General features: G+C 48.7%; 2 protein-coding genes across 3 annotated transcripts in view; one reads left to right on the top strand and one right to left on the bottom strand.

The window, feature by feature from the left end:
* The window catches only part of RIBC2 (RIB43A domain with coiled-coils 2), a 32061-nt gene extending 14036 nt beyond the window's left edge, over positions 1 to 18025 (bottom strand). The window contains exons 1-5 of one of the 2 annotated variants that reach the window (XM_063446744.1): positions 17935 to 18025; positions 13103 to 13226; positions 5962 to 6043; positions 4456 to 4800; positions 1939 to 2057 (exon numbers count right to left, since the gene is read on the bottom strand). In XM_063446744.1, the coding sequence (XP_063302814.1) occupies positions 1939 to 2057; positions 4456 to 4800; positions 5962 to 6043; positions 13103 to 13219 (663 nt within the window). In that variant the 5' untranslated portion in view covers positions 13220 to 13226; positions 17935 to 18025. Of the gene's footprint in view, positions 1 to 1938; positions 2058 to 4455; positions 4801 to 5961; positions 6044 to 13102; positions 13361 to 17934 lie in introns of those variants that run through there. The other variant, XM_063446743.1, reaches the window with a different exon arrangement.
* A 106-nt stretch (positions 18026 to 18131) lies between these two features.
* SMC1B (structural maintenance of chromosomes 1B) overlaps positions 18132 to 22643 on the top strand; it is a 77390-nt gene continuing 72878 nt past the window's right edge. Inside the window, exon 1 of the mRNA XM_063445056.1 lies at positions 18132 to 18281. Within this exon, the coding sequence (XP_063301126.1) occupies positions 18173 to 18281 (109 nt within the window). The 5' untranslated portion in view covers positions 18132 to 18172. The remainder of the gene's footprint in view (positions 18282 to 22643) is intronic.

The following is a 22643-nucleotide window of genomic DNA, read 5'->3' as shown; positions in this document are numbered from 1 at the left end:
TTTTACGGAGATCAAAATAAATTATTTGGGGTAAAAAAAACTAAAAAATGCTCTTTTATGAGTGGTTTTAGCCTGGAACTAACCCAGGCCTAGGAATGCAGTTAAGTTGCAAAATAACAAGTAGTTAAAATGAATTCTTGCTTCAGATGTTGATTATGGGAAATAGTATCTATTTTTGTGGCCAAGATGTGACAAGGGATATGCAGATCGTAGCAAAGAAGCTGTTATAAAACCCAGGATTGTGTGTGCATATCCTTAATTGTACCTAACCAGGTAATTAGGAATAATTGCAGTATTGTATATCTAAAACAAGAATTGGCCAGTAAACACGGTATCACAGAGTTCAAGGTTTTCAGGTGCACACACCTACCAAGTACCTACTGTGACACAGAGCCTAGATATAATATATAAGGATTCTGATTGGCCAGGATGTGTGTATATATGTATCTACATAATGCCAACAAACAACATTATCTTCAAACAGGTTTTTTTTTTGTGTAAGCTCTTACAAAGAACAGCTATAAACAAAAAAATACAATAAACAAAGCCTGCCATTTGCATTCAGTTCCTTGTGACCCCATGATACTGTAATACATACATGTATTATTACCATTTTATTATTTATATAGTGCCAGCATATTCTGTATCGCTGCACAATTGGGTTACTGGGTTTTATGGTGAGGTAAAGAAAATGCTGTGATATGGAGGCATTGTATCATGGCTTCTGACAAATCAAGTGATCCAATGCCATATAAATACCAAACAGATATGGGGTTTGTGCTATATTGTGGACCTAAGCTCTAGGTAAGTCTATATTTGTGGATGGAAAGTGTCAGATGGTAATGGAGTCTGCTATATGTCTGCTTGGTAAATAAGCCAGTTACACTGCATGAAACACCAAGACAGGGTTATTCCCTAAAACGTGAATTGGAACAGAACTTCCAATATTTAGGTCTGGCGTTCTGGGAAGCTGGTAGGCACAGATATCGTGGGCATCAGCACGGACATGTGGGGGGATCTGGCTGACGGGGAAAATTGAAATACCAGAGAAATGACCCAGTACAAGAGTCCCACAGATCCCACATTGGGACTGTAGACTTGGGAGGTACGGTATGTTGTAAAAGCTGGTACAGTAGAAATAGTGTCATCCCCACACAGCTTACAGTGTAAGCAAGTCTCCTGATCCCCTTACTCACTAATTGCTGACTCTGGGCTTTTTTCAAAAACCATCTTAGATGGTGCAAGACAGGAAATTGGTTACATAGCATGCAAGTCAGCTCAGCAAAGTAACGTAGAGAGGGTTAAGGTGGGACATTCTGCACAAATTGTTCCATTCTGTTTATTAAAGCGGTCTTTATGTGACAATTCGTAAAATCCATGTTTGGTTTGAAAACCAATTGAATTCTCTGGCACCCTAAACTCATCTCCTCTGCTGGGGACATTATAACGAGGAAATTATGAAGGTAGTGTGATTAATTATGTTAATTATTCAGATTCTTGGTTCACCACGGGAGAGTAGATACTGAATTCGGAGGGGTTTATTAACTAAATAGTGGACTGAAGTGAAATGAAAAAAAGAATCACAAAATTTTATTAAAAAGTGCTGATTTGGAAAGAAAAAGTCTCCAACTAAACTATAGTCACAGTTTGGCTTTTTAATGCTAAATTTTGTTATTTGTTTTTTTAATTCACTACAACTCAGCTTCTAGTGAATAAACTTCAGAGACATAAAATTCTTTAACAATGTTTTTGTTACTTGATCCCTGCCATCATACTGCGTTGTTAACGGAAATGCAAGGATCAAAAGAATCACTCATGATGAGCAGTTCTCGAAATATGGGCTTCCTTCCGAGATTAAAGGCAAATATTATATGTCATCTGACAGAGCTGTGCGATGAACAATTACTTTAAATGCCTGCTGGGTTTCTGGGCAATTACCTGCGCTTTGTTGAAATTCTTTGTGTGCATACAGATAGCTTTCCTCGCGCTCTCCTCCATTTTCTGTAACTCCATTGCCTTCTGGTCAAGTTCAATTCTCATCTTGTCATAGAGACTTTCTGCATTCAGAAGAACAGTTTTTATTTTCACAGCGGTCAAACAAAAAGGAGAATTACATGCCATAAAATGAGGATACTTTTGAATTAGATGAATCAATAACAGCAGTAGCACAGCCGCTGGTAGGGATGGGGGTGGGGACTTCCTGGCTCCTTTAAAGGAGCAGTGTGAGCGACCTAAAAACGACTTGTCGTTCTAGTGGTTATGGTGCCTTTAGGCTGTGGGCATTGTCCCATGGTCCTGGGTCTATGAAAAGATGTTCAGCTTGTGCCATCCCAAGGGACTCAGTATTAATTATAATGTGGACATCTGATTCCAATGGTGCTGAATGCATGAATTGCAGAAATATATCTAACTTTTATATATCCATTTTTCAGAAATTAAAAGAGTTATTTAAAACAAGTGCAATTTATAGACTAACAGCATGAATGAAGTATTAAGCATAGAAACTATTGATCACAAGTAAAATCCTGATGAGTAGATTCTCCTCCCTCAGAAGACACATGTAACGGTGAGCGCTGGGTCCTTGTGTTTCAGGACAAATGTTTGGACTAAATAGTGGTAGTAAAACATCATACCTTTACTCCATCAAGATACGGGTACAAGCAGTGCATAGAGGAGGCACAGCCGGAAAAACGTCCATGCGTTTAGTGACTATATAGCACATCCTCAGAAAAAGTACCCTGTAGGCATGAAACGCGTTGTGATGTGATGTGATGTGCCCCCGTTCCCCTCTGTATGCTGTGTTCGTATTTTCTATGCAATTTCGATTAAATAAAAGGTATCATTTTTCACTACCATGATTGGGTCTAGACTTTTGTCCTTAAGCATGAGGACCCAGAGCTCACCATTACAAAAAAGGGTTCCCTTGAATAGTCCTGTTGGAAATCTTATAGAGCTATCAGCTATGTACCAGTGTCATAGACTTGGCAAGGTGGAGCATGGCACGTACCAGCTGCAGTGAGTAACAAAGTGTATCATCAATGTAGAACAATGTGTCATGGCTTTGGTGTGAATAGGATCAATATGCAATGAATTGCAGGTGGAAGGGGTAAATAAAGTTCAATACATCAAAGCAGAAAGAGTGATCTGCGAGATAAGGTCACACAATAGCAATGGTCGGTCTGAGCGGCAATGATAGCAGTCAAATAACTTGTCAGCGGTTGGTAGACTAGGAAACACTTTCACAATGAAGTTCTGAATATCTGAGCAGGTTATGGAGAGCTCAATGGCTTAATTCAATCACTGTAAGACAAAGCTCGGACTCTTTTTCTCATCAGATATGCTGTTTTTGCCCTTTTCACACCCAGTTTAAGACATCTTTTACACCTGGTCCAGCCTTCCGCAAGTCAGGTCTGCACTGCTAGTATAGCAAACTAAAAGACGTCAGCACTTCAGTTATGCATGTGCTAGGTCCAGGGTCCCCTTATTACCCCAATACAAATAGTAGCGATAATAAACCTGCAACACTCAACGCTAGTCCACACTACGTGGAATAAACTCTCAACCTTTCCATAAACCTGTTGTTCCAGGCTCATTATTGCTACTATCCACTACTACCACATCTCACTGCAGGAAATCACAGTATAAAGCACACATTTTGTTACTGAAGAAGCGATTTAAGAGGAATAAGTGGAGTGACTGGTCTCTAGATATGTTTCTGCTGAGAATTCAAATCTTAATGGCTACAAAGATTTGTGGGATAAAGAGATGTGCCCATTTAAAGATGGATGGGGCTTCAAAGGGAAAATTACTTTCTAATAGCTGTCTAAAAGACAGTTCTTACATGTTCTTTTATATTAATCAATAGATTTAAAAACAAAAAAAAAACATTTATTTTAATTTGCACCAAATACAGAGTCATATTGTCACGTTTTAAACGCACCATAATTCCCTGTGAACGGCCCATATAAAAGACATGACAGTCACGACAGTCTTTTAACCAGGTTATAAAATGAACCCCACAAAGCTAGAAAGGGTTCATTAAAAGTCCTTAGACCCAGATCCCCATAAATTAATGACTTCAAATTGTGTAAAAACATGGGGACAGCAAAGGCCTGGACGTTGTTGTGTTACGTCAGCTGCACACTTTGCACCAGTTTATGCCCGATAGCGTTTGCAGGCTTGACTAAAATACAGGAAAGCACATCTGAGAGGTTATAACACCTCGTTATGCCCACGGGTCATTTGGATACTTTAAGCTATGGCGCAAAGGGTTATCTGTCAACGTCCGAATTGTCAGGAATTTAACTATTTGACTCTCAATTCCCGACAATTCACACTTTAGTGAATAACCCTGGAAATTAATTCAAATGTTAAAATCAATGTGGATTCCCTTTGGGTTATTTACTAAAACTGAAATTGTTGGGAATTAAAATAGAAAGAACATGGCTTGTTAACCTGACAGCTTCTGATCTTCTAATGCATGCGCCCACTCATGCTGCTGCTGCAGGGACCATTCTCTTAGCTGCTCCTGTTGATCTTTTTTTCGGTTCCTCTGATTTAAATCTTCTCCCATCAATTTCTGCACGCCGGAAACGCTGCAACGAGGGTCTTCATCAGACAGGCGGGCAGGGAGGTCCTTCTTCAGGGCCTGCGGGTCATACAGATCAAATTCCCTGCGATTCTCTTTCTTCTGCAAGCCCAGCCGGAACTCATCGATGGCCCTGTTCAGGTTTTTAATGTCTTCTTGTTGTCTCTTGTCCAGTAAGCAGACAATGCTGTCATGTTGTTTCATTTGTGAAGCTTTAAGTGAACAAATTTAAAAAAATATTAGACTGATTGACAATGCAGTGATTATTTCAGTTCCAATTAGCAGACAAACCCTAAAGGATGCACCTGGTATTTGCATTCATCTCAATACATTATAAAATTGTATTTATGTTTTAATGATTTTTACTTATCCAAGGAATGCACATTTCCATACACGATACAATGTATTAACTGAAGTTGGACTTGAATACCAAGAATATGTAAAGGTTTAATCCAACCAATAAAACAGTGTTTAATAACACCCCTCTCTCCCTTCCAAAAAGACTAACCCTTGAATCTAACTCCAAGACCGAGTTCTTTTGCAGCCCAAACTCTCGTTCTGGACTGGATAATGCTACTGATTGCTGTGGTCTTACACCTCCGCAAGCAACCCTAAATACCTCTGTATGTGCAGTTTGTATTACTGAAACACTGCACATCCAGGCTCCTCTTCAAAAAACTAAAGTGGTCATTGTGCTTGGAATAACCCTTCAAAGGTGTTAACTGAAGTTTCCCTCCGACTTATTTTATACAAATAGCATTAATAGGACTCTCTGAACTTTTATAAAAGTCCCTAGTTGCACCCTCCGGGCTATCACTCAGACGGCCAGGAGGCTCTTACTTCCTCACTTACTTTGTTTGTTTATAAGGGAAGGCAATGCTTCCCTATGAGAACCATCTGATTGGTGGAGAGCAGAGATTGTTGACGTGCTAAGTGATGATCTCAGCGAGGCCATGACTGTTCTAGGGATACCTTGACAGTAACTCCCCATTCACACATCCAGACAGTCATTAAAACCTTAACTCACACAATGAGCCATTTATTAATACAGAAAGCAATTAACCTCTTCACTTTGTATACATGCCCCCAAGTCCGAATCCAGTGAATATGCAGAGTGCACATGATAGATACCCATTGTGCTTTTGGTTATATGTCTAATACTACTTGCAGGGACATTATTTGTCTGAAAAGAGTTGAATGTATTGGCTATTTTGACCTAAAATTTACCATCCTCTTGTTAATTGTCTGTGATTCACTCACAGTTCATTGAAGAGTCTTTAAAACTCACATCTACAATATCAGTCCTGTCACTCAAATACACATTATATGATGCAACATGCAGCATGTGACCAGGACAACTTTACAGAACATACCATAGGCTTCCTCTCTTTTGTTTTCAATTTCCTTTTGAATATTTTTATTGTGTACTTGGACATCAAGCGCCTGCTTATCAACCTAATCAGGAAGAGAAAGAAAGATTTATAGATGTGAACATGCTATAATCACAGGGCACACAGTGATAATGATTGTAGAAAACTTTCTGTCCTGAGTTCTACTAAGTTCTAGATTAGTGGGGCTAGTACCCTTAAACTCTAAGTAACAAACAGTGTGAAGCATCACCAGAGAACATCATAGAGTCGGACCACTAGGCACTTAACGAAGCTACAAGAGAAAAGATAAGCAAGCTGAAGGGAGCATCAGAATTTGAATTAAAAAAGAAAAAGTGAGAGAAAAAAAAAATAGACATTAAGAAAAATCCCGGGGAGTATAACAGCAGAGGAGAGTTGGAAGAGGACAACCTGGGGAGTTGGGAAATATATATTTGTACATGTAGCATTTAATTTTGGTCTCAGGTCAAAGTATAATTTGGAAGATGCATTAATTCCAAAACCGATTTTATAAAAGAGAGCAAATAGAAAGGTGGCGCAAAATTCTAAAAGGGAAGTTACCATGGAAACCAGTGTAATGTTCCTGCGGATTTCAAAGGCAAGAGTTTATATTTTATAACTGTTACCTCCTTTTCTGTTAGCAGCACAGCAAGTCGCTCCATGTGGATTACGGGAAGCAGTATGTGAAATGTGGCTCGACCTGGGGCAGTGTGACAGCTCAAGTCATAAATAAAAAACTTATTAAATTAAATCGTATGATGGCAGGGACAGGAAGCCTGAAAAATAGCTTACATGCTTCACATTGCTTAATCAGCTTTACACAGTCGCACCCCCATGGTGAACAGGCAGATTCTCAGCATATCAGAGTGAAGGGCAGATTCTGAATGGACAGGTTCTCAGTATCGGGCTGAATAGGCAGACTGTATCAGAGTAAATTGGAAGATTCTCAAGAGTATCATAGTAAATGGATAGATTCTCAGAGTATCGGGATAAATGGCAGAATTTCAGAGTATCAGAAAGTAATGGGCAGACTCTCAGAGTATCATGGTGAATGGGTAGATTCTCAGATTATTGAGGTGAATGGGCAGATTCTCAAAGTATCGGGCTGAATGGGCAGATTCTCAGAGTTTTAGGATGAATGGGCAGATTCTCAGAGTATCATGGTAAATAGACAGATTCTCAGAGTATCAGGTGAATGGGCAGATTCTCAGTTTTAGAGTCAATGTGCAGATTCTCAGAGTATCATCAAGAATGGGCAGATTTTCAAAAGTATCGGGATGAAAGGTCATATTCCCAAAGTATCGGGATGAATGGGCAGATTCTCAGAGTATCAGGTGAATGGGCAGATTCTCAGAGTATCAGGGTAAACAAGCAGAGTCTCAAAGTATCAGAGTGAACAGACAGATTCTCAGAGTATCAGGATAAACAGGCAGATTTTCAGATTCCCAGCGCGAATGGGGCAGATTCTCAGAGTATCAGGCTAATGTGAAGCCTTTTGGCCGTTAATACATTGAAACATTATGATCACTTGGTTAAATGTGGGGATTAATACTAATTCATGTGATAGGATTAGTGATGAGGACGATATTTTATATATATATGTAGAGAATGGATGAACATGATTAACACTCTTTTCTTTAGTAGAATGGGGGTCTCAATTAGTTCTCTTTTCATATGATCTCTGAATAAGTTGATCGTGTCCGGTTGTTATGGAGATGTTATTGCTGGAACGCATGTGGAACGCGGACGTTTCCGCAACGTCACTTCCGGTTTCGGCAGAAATTATTACTTCCGGTATCTGCCCTAGAGGGCCCGAATTACAAATTACAGAAAATTGGAAAACGAAAAACAGCTGCTATAGGAAGATCATCCCTCCAATCAAGTACAAGGAGGATTTACACACCCACTGGATCCACCAATGGACTTTAGGGATTAGCCCTATTTAAGGACACAGGGAGGGGGTATTTTTAGGATATGTTTATTCATGTATTGTATATTGATACATTGTTATTGTTTTAATTGTGGTCCCTGAGGAAGTTCTTACAGAACGAAACGCGTAGGACAATTTTCTGTTATCTATATCCTATGCTGAAATGGTGACTACACCTTTTATTGAATATTTTTTTTATTACTGAACCCTGACCTGTGGATGTCTTTTGGTGGAACAAGGATCCAGAGGTGATAAGAAATACCAGCTAGCCCCCCATTACATCGGGGGAGGCACCCTAAGAGCGCTTATACCGTCTACATCTTGTGAGTGCAAAAGATTGCTGCGCACAGAATATTTAGTTTTATAACAATATCACACTATGTTTTGTTTTATGTTTTCTCTGTAGATTTACACAGCCATATCCCGAATCTTCTTTGTCTTGGTTCACTATATATGATATAGGTCGCTTGTTTGAGTAGCGACCTAGGGAGGCTGTTACACATCTTTATAAGCTAAGTACTATTGCTTTTTATATTATTTTATTTTTTGTATATTGTTTGAGATATACTTGTTAGCTATCAGGCTGAATGGGCAGATTCTCAAAGAATCAGGGTGAATGGGCAGATTCTCAGAGTATCAGGAAGAATCAGCAGATTCTCAGAAAGAACGCATAGATTCTCAGAGTATCAGGGTGAACGGCAGATTTTAAGAGAAAATTGTAATTTTCTCAATATCTCAGTGTATCAGCATGAATGGAAACATTTGCAATTCAAAGGATGTTCTCTGCCGCCCTCTGCTGCTCTCTGTTATTACTACTCTGAATATTGCAAGAATTAAAGGAAACTGTAAGTCACTAAGAGAGGACCCATGATGATTTACCTTACCGCATGCACCACAGAATAATGGCTGGGGGAAAATAAATCAGCATTCTTGGACCAAACAAAGAATCTGCAGTTTTTTTCGAGGAGAGAAGAAAGTACAGTGTTAGAGGCAGAATAATGACTGCACCTCTGCCACTGGACAAGGTGTGATCTGTACTGCAATTTCCATCACCCTCAACCAGACAGAAGCGCTTGGGAAGTAGTATCACTAGTCGTGAAACATGCACTCACTGCATGCACGCTGCCAGTGCTGATCGCACGCTCACTGCATGCACGCTGCCAGTGCTGATCACACACTCACTGCATGCACGCTGCCAGTGCTGATCACACACTCACTGCATACTGCCAGTGCTGATCACACACTCACTGCATGCACACTGCCTGTGCTGATCGCACACTCACTCAGTGCACACTGCCAGTGCTGATCGCACACTCACTCAGTGCACGCTGCCAGTGCTGATCACACACTCACTGCATGCACGCTGCCAGTGCTGATCACACGCTCACTGCATGCACGCTGCCAGTGCTGATCGCACACTCACTGCATGCACACTGCCAGTGCTGATCACACACTCACTCAGTGCACACTGCCAGTGCTGATCGCACACTCACTGCATGCACGCTGCCAGTGCTGATCGCACGCTCACTGCATGCACGCTGCCAGTGCTGATCACACGCTCACTGCATGCATGCTGCCAGTGCTGATCACACACTCACTGCTTGCACACTGCCAGTGCTGATCGCACACTCACTGCATGCACACTGCCAGTGCTGATCACACACTCACTGCATGCACACTGCCAGTGCTGATCGCACACTCACTGCATGCACACTGCCAGTGCTGATCACACACTCACTGCATGCACACTGCCAGTGCCGATCGCACACTCACTGCATGCACACTGCCAGTGCTGATCGCACACTCACTGCATGCACACTGCCAGTGCTGATCGCACACTCACTGCATGCACACTGCCAGTGCTGATCGCACACTCACTGCATTCACACTGCCAGTGCTAATCGCACACTCACTGCATGCACACTGCCAGTGCTGATCACACACTCACTGCATGCACACTGCCAGTGCTGATTGCACACTCATTGCATTCACACTGCCAGTGCTGATCACACACTCACTGCATGAACACCAGTTGCAGTGTGTAACGGATCGCCTGGCAACCCGACTGGGTACCTCCGTTGAAGGATGCTCCTAGCCCTTCCTGAGGACTCCAAGCACTGCAGCAGACACCATAACCACCGAACCGGAGAAACATATAAATTCTCTCATGCATATGAATGCTGTATACAGCCGAATAGGACAAACCATGCGAATAGGTTTACACTCCTAGCAGTCAAACTGGAACAGCATACAATAAATCCTCCCCCAATAATGAGACGACACTTTACTTTGAGGGTTAAGCAGGAACTGCAGATTTATTCACACAACCTCCTTTTAAGACATTCTCCCATGCAAGGGAGGGATCCACAAAAATTAGTACCACAGCTAATAATGTACCAGTTACCTCCCACACATCTCCTCCTCTTAGTGTGACACATAATCCCATTATTCCAGACACAAATTCCCTGGGTTTCTGGATGTACCCCTAACATAGGGTTACCCCTTTAAATGTTACATCCCCTGGTAGCCCTGATCTGGGTGAGACACATATCCAAAAATCACCCAGATCGGACCAGGGGTTCGGGAATTATGGAGGGTTAAAGTTTTGACAGACCGCATGGCAAAAATATCCGAAAATAGTTCCATGTATTTTGGCCCTGCGGTCGGTCACAGAAAAGGGAATGAAAACACACGAATTGCCTGGGTTATAGAGTCTGGGGAGGGTTTGAATGAATTCCCTTGTTCGTGGGGTTCTTTCTACCGAACGGCGGGCCATTCGGTAGTTTCTACACAAATTCATGGAAGTCTGGAGGTCTCAGCGGTGTTTGCCTAGTCGAATGTCCGATTTTAGTTCCAGACACTCGACAACTAAACACCGCTGTTCGGGAGTTTAAGATGGCTGCCGCCACGTGTTCGTTTCCCGAATGGCGGCCACCCAGAGGACAAAACGACACATTACACACATTGCCAATTACCCGTCTGCAACATTGTTGCGAACGGTAATTGGAGGCACACTTTAATCCTGGGTGGTCTGGTTGTTCGGTAGTTTCACTCAATACAATGAATGGAGTGATTCTACCGAACAATCAGACGAATGCTGCATTCACATAACACAGTTTACCGAACACATACTATTAAAGACAGCCTGAATGCAATCTGCTACACAGTCTTAAAGGGGCATTGTTCCTAAAAGTCATAATATGTCCACGGATGGCCCTTAAAGGGCCAGTAGCAGCAATATAAAATACCACATGCCAGAATATTGCATTCAAAGGTACAAATTTACCAGGGACCATAGTCAGCAGGTAGGAGGCGGGGAGCCAGGCCTCTCCAATGCCCAGTGGCGAGGCGGGTTCCGCCACACAGTGACACTATAAACTCACTATGCTGCTGATCACGGTTTCACAACTATCACCTAACAAGAAAAACACTTACAGGGTTATTCACTACAAGTTCCGAGTGTATACATTTGGGTCTTTATGGCAGGATTACGTCTGAGAAACGGGGTGCCCACAATTAATTTTTTAAGGACTTTCACTAAAGTGAGAATTCAAAGTGAATTTTTATTTTTATGTCCAAATAGCCAAACCGAACAAATTCTGTAACTCGGTCACAAATGTTCTCAAATTTGCATTCTCACGTTAGTGTATGTGAAGTATTTTGTTTGTGGGTTAAAACTCTCAGCCAAACACACAGACCTGCAGCAGAGTGCTGAGAGTGGTCTGTGCTGGTGGGGAGGCCATGGCTTACTCCCAATAGTAGAAACTAGTGGTTATACTCAACTCTTGTGCCCTAGAGACAGCGGCTAAAATTTTTATTTTTGTATAATGATATGGAAGAATATTTGTAAAACTACATGATATTTGGTTATTGTTTGAGAAAACTAGGGTTGGCTTATAAGAACACTACAGGGTCAGGAACACAAACATGTATTCCTGACTCTATAGTGCTAAAAACACCATCTAGCCCCCGCCAGTGGTGTATCCTGGTTTTGTGCTGCCCTAGGCTTCCCTATTTAACCCCCCCGGCCACCTTACCTTTGGGAATGCCGGGGGCGGGAGTCTCCCTCTCCCTGGGGTCTAGTGGGGCAGCTGTTCAGGCGGGCGGCGCTGGCGAGGAAGCACTTTCCCCTGAGCTGTCTGCTCAGTTCCCTCGCGCGCCGCAGAGTGAGATCGGGGGACGGAATATGACGTCATATTCCAGCTCCCAGCTTCACTCTGCGGCGCGCGAGGGAGCTAAACAGACAGCTCAGGGGAAGTGCTCCCTCGCCAGCACCGCCCGCCTGCTCCCTCGCCAGTTAGACATTTGATTGGGTATTTGGGGGCGGCTTTTTATGCCGCCCAAGGCAAATACCTTGTTTGCCTCGCGGCTAAAATGTCCCTGGCCCCCGCCCCCACCCCCTAGATATAGTAAAATCTTACTTGTATTCAAGTCGCTGCCTCTGCCCCTGATTGGCCTGATGGTCTGCGCCAATCAAAATGCTTCCCCAAAAGGATTGGCTGAAACTGTCAAGGAGGCAGATCAGGGGCAGAGCCAGCACAAGTCAAACACAGCCCTGGCCAATCAGCATCTCCTCATAGAGATGAATTTCTTTATGAGGAAAGTTCAGTGTCTCCAAACAGAGGGTGGAATAACTGAATGGCAGTACTGCACAGTGTGCAGCACTGCCCCAGGAAGCACCTCTAGTAGCCATATGAGGAGTGGCTAGTGGAGGTATTAATAGGCTGTAATATAAATACTGCATTTTCTCTGAAAAGGTAGTGTTTACTGCAAAAAGCCTAAAGGGAGTATCATCCCTCTCCCATTATACCCCAGGCAGTATCACCCCTCTTCCATTGTACCCCAGGCAGTATCACCCCTCTTCCATTGTACCCCAGGCAGTATCACCCCTCTTCCATTGTACCCCAGGCAGTAGCACCCCTCTTCCATTGTACCCCAGGCAGTAGCACCGCTCTCCCATTGTACCCCAGGCAGTAGCACCGCTCTCCCTTTGTACCCCAGGCAGTAGCACCGCTCTCCCATTGTACCCGAGGCAGTTTCATCCCTCTCCCATTATACCCCAGGCAGTATCACTCCTCTCCCATTATACCCCAGGCAGTATCATCCCTCTCCCATTGTACCCTAGACAGTATCACCCCTCTCCCATTGTACCCCAGACAGTCCCTCCCCTTCCCATAATACTCCTGATTGTCTCACCCCTATGGTCCTGGCTTTGCTGTTAAAGATCCTGTCCTGTCTTTGCAGCTCTGCGTTTCTCCTCCTCTCCAGCAGAGCGGCTTCCTTCAAATCCACAGGTAGATCTAGTTTGTACATGATGGACCTGAAAGAGAGAGAAGGGTAAGTTAGAGACTTTCTACTCCATCCACAGTGTGAGTCTGCACTCATTCCACCATCCACAGTGTGAGTCTGCACTCATTCCACCATCCACAGTGTGAGTCTGCACTCATTCCACCATCCACAGTGTGAGTCTGCACTCATTCCACCAGCCACAGTGTGAGTCTGCACTCATTCCACCAGCCACAGTGTGAGTCTGCACTCATTCCACCAGCCACAGTGTGAGTCTGCACTCATTCCACCAGCCACAGTGTGAGTCTGCACTCATTCCACCAGCCACAGTGTGAGTCTGCACTCATTCCACCAGCCACAGTGTGAGTCTGCACTCATTCCACCAGCCACAGTGTGAGTCTGCACTCATTCCACCAGCCACAGTGTGAGTCTGCACTCATTCCACCAGCCACAGTGTGAGTCTGCACTCATTCCACCAGCCACAGTGTGAGTCTGCACTCATTCCAACAGCCACAGTGTGAGTCTGCACTCATTCCAACAGCCACAGTGTGAGTCTGCACTTATTCCACCAGCCACAGTGTGAGTCTGCACTCATTCCATCATCCACAGTGTGAGTCTGCACTCATTCCATCATCCACAGTGTGAGTCTGCACTCATTCCACCATTCACAGTGTGAGTCTGCACTCATTCCACCATCCACAGTGTGAGTCTGCACTCATTCCACCAGCCACAGTGAGAGTCTGCAGTCATTCCACCAGCCACAGTGTGAGTCTGCACTCATTCCACCATCCACAGTGTGAGTCTTCACTCAATCCACCATCCACAGTGTGAGTCTGCACTCATTCCACCATCCACAGTGTGAGTCTGCACTCATTCCACCATCCACAGTGTGAGTCTGCACTCATTCCACCATCCACAGTGTGAGTCTGCACTCATTCCACCATCCACAGTGTGAGTCTGCACTCAATCCACCATCCACAGTGTGAGTCTGCACTCATTCCACCATCCACAGTGTGAGTCTGCACTCATTCCACCATCCACAGTGTGAGTCTTCACTCATTCCACCATCCACAGTGTGAGTTTGCACTCATTCCATCATCCACAGTGTGAGTCTGCACTCATTCCACCAGCCACAGTGTGAGTCTGCACTCATTCCAACAGCCACAGTGTGAGTCTGCACTTATTCCACCAGCCACAGTGTGAGTCTGCACTCATTCCATCATCCACAGTGTGAGTCTGCACTCATTCCACCATCCACAGTGTGAGTCTGCACTCATTCCACCATCCACAGTGTGAGTCTGCACTCATTCCACCAGCCACAGTGAGAGTCTGCACTCATTCCACCAGCCACAGTGTGAGTCTGCACTCATTCCACCATCCACAGTGTGAGTCTGCACTCATTCCACCATCCACAGTGAGAGTCTGTGTGCCCCCACCCCCAGCACTGTGTGCCCTCACCACCCCCAGCACTGTGTGCCCTCACCCCCCCAAGCACTGTGTGCCCCCAACCCCCCCAGCACTGTGTGCCCTCACCCCCCCAGCACTGTGTGCCCTCACCCCCCCAGCACTGTGTGCCCCCACCGCCAGCACTGTGTGCCCCCACCGCCAGCACTGTGTGCCCTCACCCCCAGCAGTGTGCCCCCACCCCCAGCACTGTGTGCCCTCAACCCAGCACTGTGTGCCCTCACCCCCAGCACTGTGTGCCCTCACCCCCCAGCACTGTGTGCCCTCACCACCCAGCACTGTGTGCCCCCACCCCCAGCACTGTGTGCCCCCACCCCCAGCACTGTGTGCCCTCACCCCCCAGCACTGTGTACCCTCACCCCCAGCACTGTGTGCCCCCACCCCCAGCACTGTGTGCCCTCACCACCCCCAGCACTGTGTGCCCTCACCCCCCCAAGCACTGTGTGCCCCCACCCCCCCAGCACTGTGTGCCCTCACCCCCCCAGCACTGTGTGCCCCCCTGCACTGTGTGCCCCCACCGCCAGCACTGTGTGCCCTTACCCCCAGCACTGTGTGCCCTCTCCCCCAGCATTGTGTGCCCCCCAGCACTGTGTGCCCCCACCGCCAGCACTGTGTGCCCCCACCGCCAGCACTGTGTGCCCCCACCGCCAGCACTGTGTGCCCTTACCCCCAGCACTGTGTGCCCTCTCCCCCAGCACTGTGTGCCCCCCAGCACTGTGTGCCCTCACCCCCAGCACTGTGTGCCCCCACCCCCAGCACTGTGTGCCCTCAACCCAGCACTGTGTGCCCTCACCCCCCAGCACTGTGTGCCCTCACCACCCAGCACTGTGTGCCCCCACCCCCAGCACTGTGTGCCCCCACCCCCCAGCACTGTGTGCCCTCACCCCCCAGCACTGTGTACCCTCACCCCCAGCACTGTGTGCCCCCACCCCCCCAGCACTGTGTGCCCCCACCCCCAGAACTGTGTGCCCCCAACCCCAGCACTGTGTGCCCTTACCCCCAGCCCTGTGTGCCCTCACCCCCAGGCTGCCAGCACTGTGTGCCCCCACCCCCCCAGCACTGTGTGCCCCCACCCCCCCCAGCACTGTGTGCCCTCACCCCCAGCACTGTGTGCCCTCACCCCCAGCACTGTGTGCCCCCCCAGCACTGTGTGCCCCCACCGCCAGCACTGTGTGGCCCCACCCCCAGCACTGTGTGGCCCCACCCCCAGCACTGTGTGCCCTCACCCCCAGCACTGTGTGCCCTCACCCCCAGCACTGTGTGCCCCCCCAGCACTGTGTGCCCCCACCGCCAGCACTGTGTGGCCCCACCCCCAGCACTGTGTGCCCTCACCCCCCAGCACTGTGTGCCCTCACCCCCCCAGCACTGTGTGCCCTCACCCCCCCAGCACTGTGTGCCCCCCCAGCATTGTGTGCCCTCACCCCCCCAGCACTGTGTGCCCTCACCCCCCAGCACTGTGTGCCCCACCCAGCACTGTCTGCCCTCACCCCCCCAGCACTGTGTGCCCCCCCAGCACTGTGTGCCCCACCCAGCACTGTGTGCCCTCACCCCCCAGCACTGTATGCCCTCACCCCCCCAGCACTGTGTGCCCCTCCAGCACTGTGTGCCACCCCCAGCACTGTGTCCCCTCACCCCCAGCACTGTGTGCCCCCCAGCACTGTGTGCCCTCACCCCCAGCACTGTGTGCCCCCACCCCCAGCACTGTGTGCCCCCACCCCCAGCACTGTGTGCCCCCCAGCACTGTGTGCCCCCACCCCCAGCACTGTGTGGCCCCACCCCAGCACTGTGTGCCCTCACCCCCAGAACTGTGTGCCCCCACCCTCAGCACTGTGTGTCCTCACCCCCCCAGCACTGTGTGTCCTCACCCCCAGCACTGTGTGCCCTCACCCCCCCAGCACTGTGTGCCCTCACCCCCCAGCACTGTGTGCCCCCAGCACTGTGTGCCCTCACCCCCAGCACTGTGTGCCCTCACCCCCCCAGCACTGTGTGTCCTCACCCCCCCAGCACTGTGTGTCCTCACCCCCAGCACTGTGTGCCCTCACCCCCCCAGCACTGTGTGCCCTCACCCCCCCAGCACTGTGTGCCCCCAGCACTGTGTGCCCTCACCCCCCCCAGCACTGTGTTTCCTCACCCCCAGCACTGTGTGCCCCTCCAGCACTGTGTGCCACCCCCAGCACTGTGTCCCCTCACCCCCAGCACTGTGTGCCCCCCAGCACTGTGTGCCCTCACCCCCAGCACTGTGTGCCCCCACCCCCAGCACTGTGTGCCCCCACCCCCAGCACTGTGTGCCCCCCAGCACTGTGTGCCCCCACCCCCAGCACTGTGTGGCCCCACCCCAGCACTGTGTGCCCTCACCCCCAGAACTGTGTGCCCCCACCCTCAGCACTGTGTGTCCTCACCCCCCCAGCACTGTGTGTCCTCACCCCCAGCACTGTGTGCCCTCACCCCCCCAGCACTGTGTGCCCTCACCCCCCAGCACTGTGTGCCCCCAGCACTGTGTGCCCTCACCCCCAGCACTGTGTGCCCTCACCCCCCCAGCACTGTGTGTCCTCACCCCCCCAGCACTGTGTGTCCTCACCCCCAGCACTGTGTGCCCTCACCCCCCCAGCACTGTGTGCCCTCACCCCCCCAGCACTGTGTGCCCCCAGCACTGTGTGCCCTCACCCCCCCCAGCACTGTGTGCCCCCCCAGCACTGTGTGTCCTCACCCCCCCAGCACTGTGTGCCCTCACCCCCCCAGCACTGTGTGCCCTCACCCCCCCAGCACTGTGTGCCCCCACCCCCAGCACTGTGTGCCCCCCCAGCACTGTGTGCCCTTACCCCCCCAGCACTGTGTGCCCTTACCCCCCCAGCACTGTGTGCCCTTACCCCCCAGCACTGTGTGCCCTTACCCCCCAGCACTGTGTGCCCTTACCCCCCAGCACTGTGTGCCCCCACCCCCAGCACTGTGTGCCCTCACTCCCAGCACTGTGCCCTCACTCCCAGCACTGTGTGCCCTCACCCCCAGCACTGTGTGCCCTCACCCCCAGCACTGTGTGCCCTTACCCCCCAGCACTGTGTGCCCTTACCCCCCAGCACTGTGTGCCCCCACCCCCAGCACTGTGTGCCCTCACTCCCAGCACTGTGTGCCCTCACTCCCAGCACTGTGTGCCCTCACTCCCAGCACTGTGTGCCCTCACCCCCAGCACTGTGTGCCCTCACTCCCAGCACTGTGTGCCCCCCCAGCACTGTGTACCCCCAACACTGTGTGCCCTCACCCCCAGCACTGTGTGCCCTCACCCCCAGCCTGCGAGCCTTCTCTGCCCTTCCTGGTGATGGAGCCGGAGCCTTCCGTTGCCCTGGGAGACGGTAACACATGCGGTTGCTAAGAGGCCAGTACGTGCCCACCCACTCCCCTTTGCTACGCCCCCTCGCTTGGGTGGTCACGTGACGCCGTTAGCAGAGGTCTCCGCCCCCTGTGAGTGCGCGCGCGGGTTTTGGCGGGAAGGCTGCGGTTCGGATCCTGTCAGAGGGCGGAATGGGCTTCCTGAGGCAGCTCGAACTGCAAGACTTCAAGTCATGGCGGGGCCGGCAGCTCATCGGGCCCTTCAAACGGTTTAACTGTGTGATCGGCCCCAATGGCTCAGGTAAAGGTCTGCCCTGACTGAACTCCAGGGGCCACAGAGACAGCCAGGGGCCACAGGCAGCCACAGAGACAACCAGGGGCCACTGGCAGCCACAGAGAGAGCCAGGGGCCACTGGCAGCCACAGAGACAGCCAGGGGCCACTGGCAGCCACAGAGACAGCCAGGGGCCACTGGCAGCCACAGAGACAGCCAGGGGCCACTGGCAGCCACAGAGACAGCCAGGGGCCACTGGCAGCCACAGAGACAGCCAGGGGCCACAGAGACAGCCAGGGGCCACTGGCAGCCACAGAGACAGCCAGGGGCCACTGGCAGCCACAGAGACAGCCAGGGGCCACAGAGACAGCCAGGGGCCACAGAGACAGCCACAGAGACAGCCAGGGGCCACAGGCAGCCACAGAGACAGCCAGGGGCCACAGGCAGCCACAGAGACAGCCAGGGGCCACAGGCAGCCACAGAGACAGCCAGGAGCCCCAGGAAGCCACAGAGACAGCCAGGAGCCCCAGGAAGCCACAGGCAGCCACAGAGACAGCCAGGGGCCACAGAGACAGCCAGGGGCCACAGGCAGCCACAGAGACAGCCAGGGGCCACAGGCAGCCACAGAGACAGCCAGGGGCCACAGGAAGCCCCAGAGACAGCCAGGGGGCACAGAGACAGCCAGGGGCCACAGGAAGCCCCAGAGACAGCCAGGGGGCAAAGAGACAGCCAGGAGCCACAGAGACAGCCAGGGGGCACAAAGAGTCAGAGAATCAGCCAGGGGCCACAGAGACAGCCTGGCGCCACTGAGAATGCCAGGTGTCACAGACACAGCCAGGATCCACAGGTAGCTTATGAGACAGCCAGGGGGCACAAAGAGTCAGAGAGACAGCCAGGGGGCTCAGAGAATCAGCCAGGGGCCACTGAGACCGCCAGGGGGCCACAGAGAGCCACAGAGGCAGCCAGGAGCCACAGAGACAGCCAGGAGCCACTGAGAATGCCAGGTGCCACAGAGAGCCACAGACACAGCCAGGATCCACAGGTAGCTACAGAGACAGCCAGGGGCCACCGAGACAGCCAGGGGGCACAAAGAGTCAGAGAGACAGCCAGGGGGCACAAAGAGTCAGAGAGACAGCCAGGGGGCACAAAGAGTCAGAGAGACAGCCAGGGGGCACAAAGAGTCAGAGAAACTGCCAGGCGCCACTGAGACTGCCAGGCGCCACTGAGACTGCCAGGGGGCACAAAGAGTCAGAGAGACAGCCAGGGGGCACAAAGAGTCAGAGAGACAGCCAGGGGGCACAAAGAGTCAGAGAGACAGCCAGGGGGCACAAAGAGTCAGAGAGACAGCCAGGCGCCACTGAGACAGCCAGGATCCACAGAGACAGCCAGGATCCACAGGTAGCTACAGAGACAGCCAGGGGGCACAAGGCCACACTCCACTCTCACCTTTAGTTGTGCTACTTTCCTGTTATTTATTATAAAATATCCTCCTTTATACTTTAAAGTGTTGCAGAATAAGATAGCACTGTATAAATGTCAGTAATAATAGGAACAATATTGGGTGGGGGTAACAGGAGATACCAGGGTCAAAACTATGGGGGCACTGGTAATTTTCACTATGGTGGTGGTGAGGTGGGTAATGTGCCAACATGTGCTGTCTGGCTCCAAATTAGCACATAATTCTCATTAGCAACCGGAAATCCTTGTTCTGGGCTGGCTAATGACACCTCTTAATTTTCATATTTAAACAGTTTTACAGATAATTCCCCTATTTGCTATATTTATGTTGGATTTCTGTATTTAAGAACACCAAATAAGGGAGGTGTCTGCGAAACATCACGCTAATTGTGGATTATTCTAGCCTTGGTGAACGAGTAATCTAAAGAGCAAAAAAACAGTTAACAGAAGCGGAAAAGAAACAACCAATCAGCACAAAGACAGGCATATAATCTATAAGAATGGAGTAACCAATCAATACTACCAAAGCGAAATCCAACGGTAACCGAACAAATCTGGATTAAACTGGAAAAAGAGAAAACGTTGTGAAAGTAAACTGTAATTGCAGGGTATCATGTAGATCGACAACAACAATGCAAATTAAAGGGAAACTATAGTCACCAGAACAACTACAGCTTATTTGTTCTGGTGAGTATAATTATTCCCTTCAGACACTTTCATGCAAACACTGCCTTTTCAGAGAAAAGACAGTGTATTCATTGTCCACTAGGGATACCTCATAGGGCAATGCTGCATAGTAGGCAATGCTGCATAGTCTCCACCCTCTGTAACGATACCTTACCTTTCCTCCTCGGATCCGCGCAGCAAGGCATCCTCTTCCGGTGAGCGGCACAGCCCTTCTGACGCCGGCCGCTCACACCGCTCGTCTTCTTATGATACGGCGCATGCGCGCCATAGCCGTCAAGGGAATGACTACGTAATTCGTACGTGGCAACGCCCCCGGACCTTTTGGGGGCGTGGTTTTCAAGCAATATACACCACACTATATAAAGGAGCCCCATACATTGGTAAGGCGCCCTAGTGTGGTTCTTGTTGGTTCCTCTAGTGCTCTCAAGCTACTTTATTGATTCTTTCCTGGTTATTGACTATTGGCTTTCCTTATTGACTACTCTACTCTCTGGTTCCCCGTACTTTGGCTTGGTTATCGTTTATCCGTCTTCCGTACTCCCTTGATCTCTGGCTATTCTTTTTGACTACTCTAAACGTTAGTCCGACCATTCTAAGGTCCGGTATACGTTCTATTTTAGGTTACACTCTGTGAGAAGGGGTCACTATCGTGACACCCTCTGCATGGAGACGCTGAATTTCCCTCATAGAGATGCATTAATTCAATGCAATTCAGTGCTGATTGGCCAAAACAGCGTTTGGCTCTGCCCCCATTCCACCGCCTTGCCGACTTCAGCTAATCCAATGCTTTCCCTATCATTGGCTTGGGTAAAAATCGTACCTTCAGATGTCACCAAGGAGGCGGGGTGGGGCCAGCACTGGCAGACCCATGCGGTGCTGGAAATAAGATTAGTTTTTATCCCTTGTTAGGGGTGGCAAGCAACCGAAATTGTGGTTTTAAAAGGATAGGATCAGGAATACATGTTTGTGTTCCTTTAACTATATCATACATAATTCCAGCAATGCAACTCATCATGCAAAATGAATCAAACATGAGAAAACCAAACTGAATCAGAAGAAACACACAGCAGGGATATGCACCAGAAAAAAGATAAATGGGGGAAGAAATTGTTGATAGGATCTTGTGGATCTTTATGGAGAAGCTACACCCTTAGCTGAGGGATACCAAAGATACCCTGAGGTGCCTGTCTTCCATAAGGGTACCACAGTGATCCATTCTCTGCAGTCTCGATGTGATACCCCGTGAATTGGGCTTGAGAAATGTAACGTCCTATTTAGATTCTAGGGGGCCTGAATATCAACAGCATACCGTCTTTGTAATGTCATTGCTGAATTTTATACTAACGCATAACTTCTTCCTCTTCCATAACAAATGCTACCACCAGGTGCGGGGGACAGCGATGGGGACATCTTGTGCAGCCTTGTATGCCAACCTCCACATTGGATGGACAAAATATAACAAAGAATATGCGGGTGTGGTATAAAAACTCACCCACGGACTATACCGCAACGCAAGTTAAAATGTCTTAAACGTCAGGTGACATTTATCCTGAGATCAAGGCCTTGATATGATTAAAAAAAAAAAAATCTAAAATATTAACAGGTAGCTTTTGAAGTTTGTTAAAGGGACACTATAGTCACCTGAACAACTTTAGCTTAATGAAGCAGTTTTGGTGTATAGAACATGCCCCTGCAGCCTCACTGCTCAATCCTCTGCCATTTAGGAGTTAAATCCCTTTGTTTATGAACCTTAGTCACACCTCCATGCATGTGACTTGCACAGCTTTCCATAAACACTTCCTGTAAAGAGAGCCCTATTTAGGCTTTCTTTATTGCAAGTTCTGTTTAATTAAGATTTTCTTATCCCCTGCTATGTTAATAGCTTGCTAGACCCTGCCAGAGCCTCCTGTATGTGATTAAAGTTCAATTTAGAGATTGAGATACAATTATTTAAGGTAAATTACATCTGTTTGAAAGTGAAACCAGTTATTTTTTTTTCATGCAGGCTCTGTCAATCATGGCCAGGGGAGGTGTGGCTAGGGCTGCATAAACAGAAACAAAGTGATTTAACTCCTAAATGACAGTGAAATTGCAGGGGAATGATCTATACACTAAAACTGCTTTATTTAGCTAAAGTAATTTAGGTGACTATAGTGTTCCTTTAAAGGAACAATAAAGTCACCAAAACAATTGTAGCGTAATGAAGCAGCTTTAGCATATAGATTTTGCCCCTGCAGTCTCATTG

The sequence above is a fragment of the Pelobates fuscus genome, chromosome 3, assembly GCF_036172605.1.
Source record: "Pelobates fuscus isolate aPelFus1 chromosome 3, aPelFus1.pri, whole genome shotgun sequence".
Lineage (NCBI taxonomy): Eukaryota > Metazoa > Chordata > Amphibia > Anura > Pelobatidae > Pelobates > Pelobates fuscus.
The sequence above is the reverse complement of the archived record's forward strand: the minus strand, read 5'-3'. Positions and strand labels throughout refer to the sequence as shown.